Source organism: Sturnus vulgaris, unplaced genomic scaffold, assembly GCF_052056855.1.
Source record: "Sturnus vulgaris isolate bStuVul1 unplaced genomic scaffold, bStuVul1.hap1 Scaffold_198, whole genome shotgun sequence".
Taxonomy (NCBI): Eukaryota; Metazoa; Chordata; class Aves; order Passeriformes; family Sturnidae; genus Sturnus; species Sturnus vulgaris.
The window spans coordinates 1,798,996-1,802,314 of NW_028276185.1; the positions used below are offsets into that span (position 1 = coordinate 1,798,996).

At 58.8% G+C, this 3,319-nt stretch overlaps 1 protein-coding gene across 1 annotated transcript; it reads left to right on the forward strand.

Moving 5' to 3' along the window:
* Nucleotides 1–371: 371 nt before the first annotated feature.
* LOC148217885 (uncharacterized) lies at nt 372–1,112 on the forward strand. The gene is made up of 2 exons (XM_088158323.1): nt 372–593; nt 678–1,112. Exons 1-2 carry the CDS (start codon nt 372–374, stop codon nt 1,110–1,112), a joined length of 657 nt encoding a protein of 218 aa, XP_088014449.1.
* Nucleotides 1,113–3,319: the final 2,207 nt, after the last annotated feature.

Sequence of the window (3,319 nt, forward strand, 5' to 3'; positions counted from 1 at the left end):
GCCCCCGGCGCGTTGTCTCCCCACATGCAGCCGGTGACTGGGGAGGGGATCCACGATTTTCACAGGGGTGAATCTTGGTGTTGCTGATCTGTATTTGGCTAAAAATTACTGTTTTGGTTTTTTACAGGGACTGAATCTTTATCTTTGGAGGGGATGTTTGCAGAACCTTGATGTTTGGGGGATTATTTAACTGGGTTTTGGTGTTTAAAGGAGTTTTGGGTTGAAGCTGGATGTTCTGGAGGTTCTTACACATACAAGATGCCCAATACCTTTCAGAGATGAACTTGGGTAAGGAGGAACCCCCAACCTAAAGCACTCTCCTCTTTTTTTTCCTCTCAAACCACGATTTTTCATTCCAAAGGCGTGGGCGCATGGAGGAGGAGAACAAGTCCCAGAGATCCCTCATGAGGAGGGGCTGCAAACCCAGCCCAGGGAGCTGCGAGGAGGAAAGACCCTCCCTGAGCCGGGAAGGCGGCCGGAGATCCAGGCAGAGCTCAGAGCTGGTGGAGAAGCCTCCTGGAGGGGAGAAGCCCCACAAGTGCTTGGAATGTGGGAAGGGTTTCAGCTACAGCTCCAAACTGATCCGGCACCAGGTGATCCACACTGGGGAAAAGCCCTACGAGTGTGGGGAGTGCGGGAAGGGATTCAGAGATAGCTCCAAACTGATCCAACACCAGAGAATCCACACTGGGGAAAAGCCCTATGAGTGTGGGATATGTGGGAAGAGTTTCAGCGACAGCTCTGGCCTGATCCGGCATCGGGTGATCCACACTGGGGAACGGCCCTATGAGTGTGGGGAATGTGGGAAGAGCTTTCGGTGGAGCTCCTCCCTGAAGGACCACCAGCGCATCCACACTGGGGAGAGGCCGTACGAGTGTCCTGAGTGTGGGAAGAGGTTTCAGACCAGATCCAGTCTCCTCCTGCATGAGAAGATACACGCAGAAGAAAGGCCATTCCGCTGCCCCGACTGCGGGAAGGGCTTCAAGCAGAATGGCAACCTCACTGTCCACCGGCGCATCCACACTGGGGAGAGGCCCTACGAGTGTCCTGAGTGTGGGAAGAGCTTCTCACAGAGCTGTACCTTGACCCGACACCAACGGAGTCACCACTAAGGGAAGCCCTTTGAGTGTCCCGAGTGTGGGAAGAGCTTCGTGCTCTGCTCCAGCTCCATTTCCCATGGGAGGATCGGTGTTAGATGATCCCCAGTGACCCCCGTTGGGCAGAGCCCTGGTGATCCGTGGTCCTGGTGATCTCCGTGGGGTGGGGGGAAGGCGTTGAAGAAATTTCTCTCCCTTCTCCTTGTCCCTCTGTGATTTGGTTGGTAATAAATTCCCTCGCTGTGCCCAGGCTGGCTCTGTTGTTCCCGTGCCTGTGCTCGGGGCGGGATCTCTCCTGTTCCTTCTCTCAACTGCCGGGCCTCTCCTCAGCCAATCAGAGAATGCGATGAAGAAGATCCAGCCAATCAGAGAGAGCGGCTGTGATGACTCACCGGTTGCCGGGCAGACCCGCAGCACCCAGTGTTCCCCACCTGGACCCCACCCTCCCCCCCAGTCACGATCCCCCCGCGGGGTCCCCCCAAGTCCCTCCCCAGTCCCGCCCCACAATAAACGAAACTGGGTCTAACTGGGAAGCTTTATTGGGGAGGGGGGATATGCACCCCGGGACCCCCCCCCCCACACACACCTTCTTGCACAGGTAGAAGCCGAGCCCCAACGCCAGGAAGATGAAACCCAACACGGAGCCCCCGATCCCCATCAGCACCTTGCTGCGGGCGGTGTCTGGCGGCATCTCTGGGGGTCCACAGGCGTCAAGACCTCCCAAAATCTCTCACAGACACCCCAAGCTACTCCAATCACCCTCCCAGTCACCTCTAGCCCACCCAGGACTCCTTGAATCCTCCTCCCAATCTCTTCCCGGCCTCCCCAGGACCCACCAACGCTCCTCCTGTCCCTCTCACGATCCCATAACCCCCTCTCAGTTGCCCCCCACCAGCCCAGGACCCCCAAACCTTCTCCCAGTCCCTGCCCGGTCTCACCAGGACTCACCAGGACTCCTCCCAGTCTCTTCCCATCACAGCCAACCTTATTCCAACCCTTGCTTTCCAGATCCAGATCTTTCTCTATCCCCTCCAGGTTCACTCAAACCCCACCCTGTTCCCCCCAGCTGATCCCAGTGTGTCCCTACTCTGTCCCAGTGCCCCCCAGTGTGTCCATCTCACTGTGGCCCTCGAGCTCCCAGCCCGGCCCCAGCTGCCTGCTCTGCTCCATGGATTTCTACCCTGCTGAGATCCAGGTGAGGTTCTTCCAGGGCCAGCAGGAGCTCTCAGGGCATGTGGTGGCCACCAGGACCAGGTCCCCAACACGAGAGGGCTGGTGTGGCACTGAGAGGGACTGGGAATGAAATTGGAGAGAGTGGGGGAACACTGGGAGAGAGTGGATTGGATTGGGGCAATGGGAAAGAGAGTGGAGGTTTGGGATTGGAATGAAAAGGACTTGGAAAGGACTGGGAGGAACTGGGGGGTCATTGGGGGAGAAGGGAGAGATTTCGAAGGGCACTGGGAGGGCACTGGGAGAGAGGATGGAGGTTTGGGAGTGGAGTTAGAAGGACTGGGAGTGGACTGGGAATGGAATGGCTGTGGACTGAGAGGAATTGGGAGAGCCACTGGAGTCACTTGGGATGAGGGGGCAGGAAGCCCCGGGGATGGGCACAAGAAGGGCTGACGTGTCTCGGGTGATTCCCAGGCAGGTTCTGAGGGGCTCCAGGGTCATTCCCAGGGCAGGGCCCGAGGGGACACGCTCTGCCCCACGCTCACCTCTGCGCTCCACGAGGAACGGGCTGGACAACTCGTAGTTGTGCCGGCAGTGCCTGTCCACCGCAGCCCGTCTGTACTCCATCCATTGCGGGTCGCTGTTCCAGTGCCTGGCAGCCTTGTCCCCAAAGGGGGGAGGTGTCCCCACGTGCAGCCCCACATCGCTGCCCAAGTGCAGGAACTGCTCCCGCTTGGAGATGTTCCTCTCCACGAACCTCAGCCGGTCGGTGCCGTGAATGAAGTGACACTCGGACTAAACCATCTCCTGGAACAGCGCTGTGTGTGCAGGACACAGGTCCGGGGATGCCCCTCAGCAGCCCCCCAGCAGCCCACAGTAGCCAAGAGCTCCGGGCCCCCGCCACACGCCCCATGGCCAGCGCCGGGCAGGGTCTGACACCTCCCCCTGTTGGAACCCTGGAAACTGAGGGGTTTGGGCTTTCTCTGCTGACAGGCATTGACCCCCAGGAAAACACTGCTTTTGACCTGAGGCCGTGAAGAAGCTTTCCAGAA

Coding starts and splice junctions, on each gene's coding strand:
- LOC148217885 (XM_088158323.1), top strand. CDS start 372: ATGGAGGAGGAGAACAAGTCCCAGAGATCCCTCATGAGGAGGGGCTGC. Junction 594..677: donor CCAAACTGATCCGGCACCAG/GTGATCCACACT, acceptor ATCCAACACCAG/AGAATCCACACTGGGGAAAA.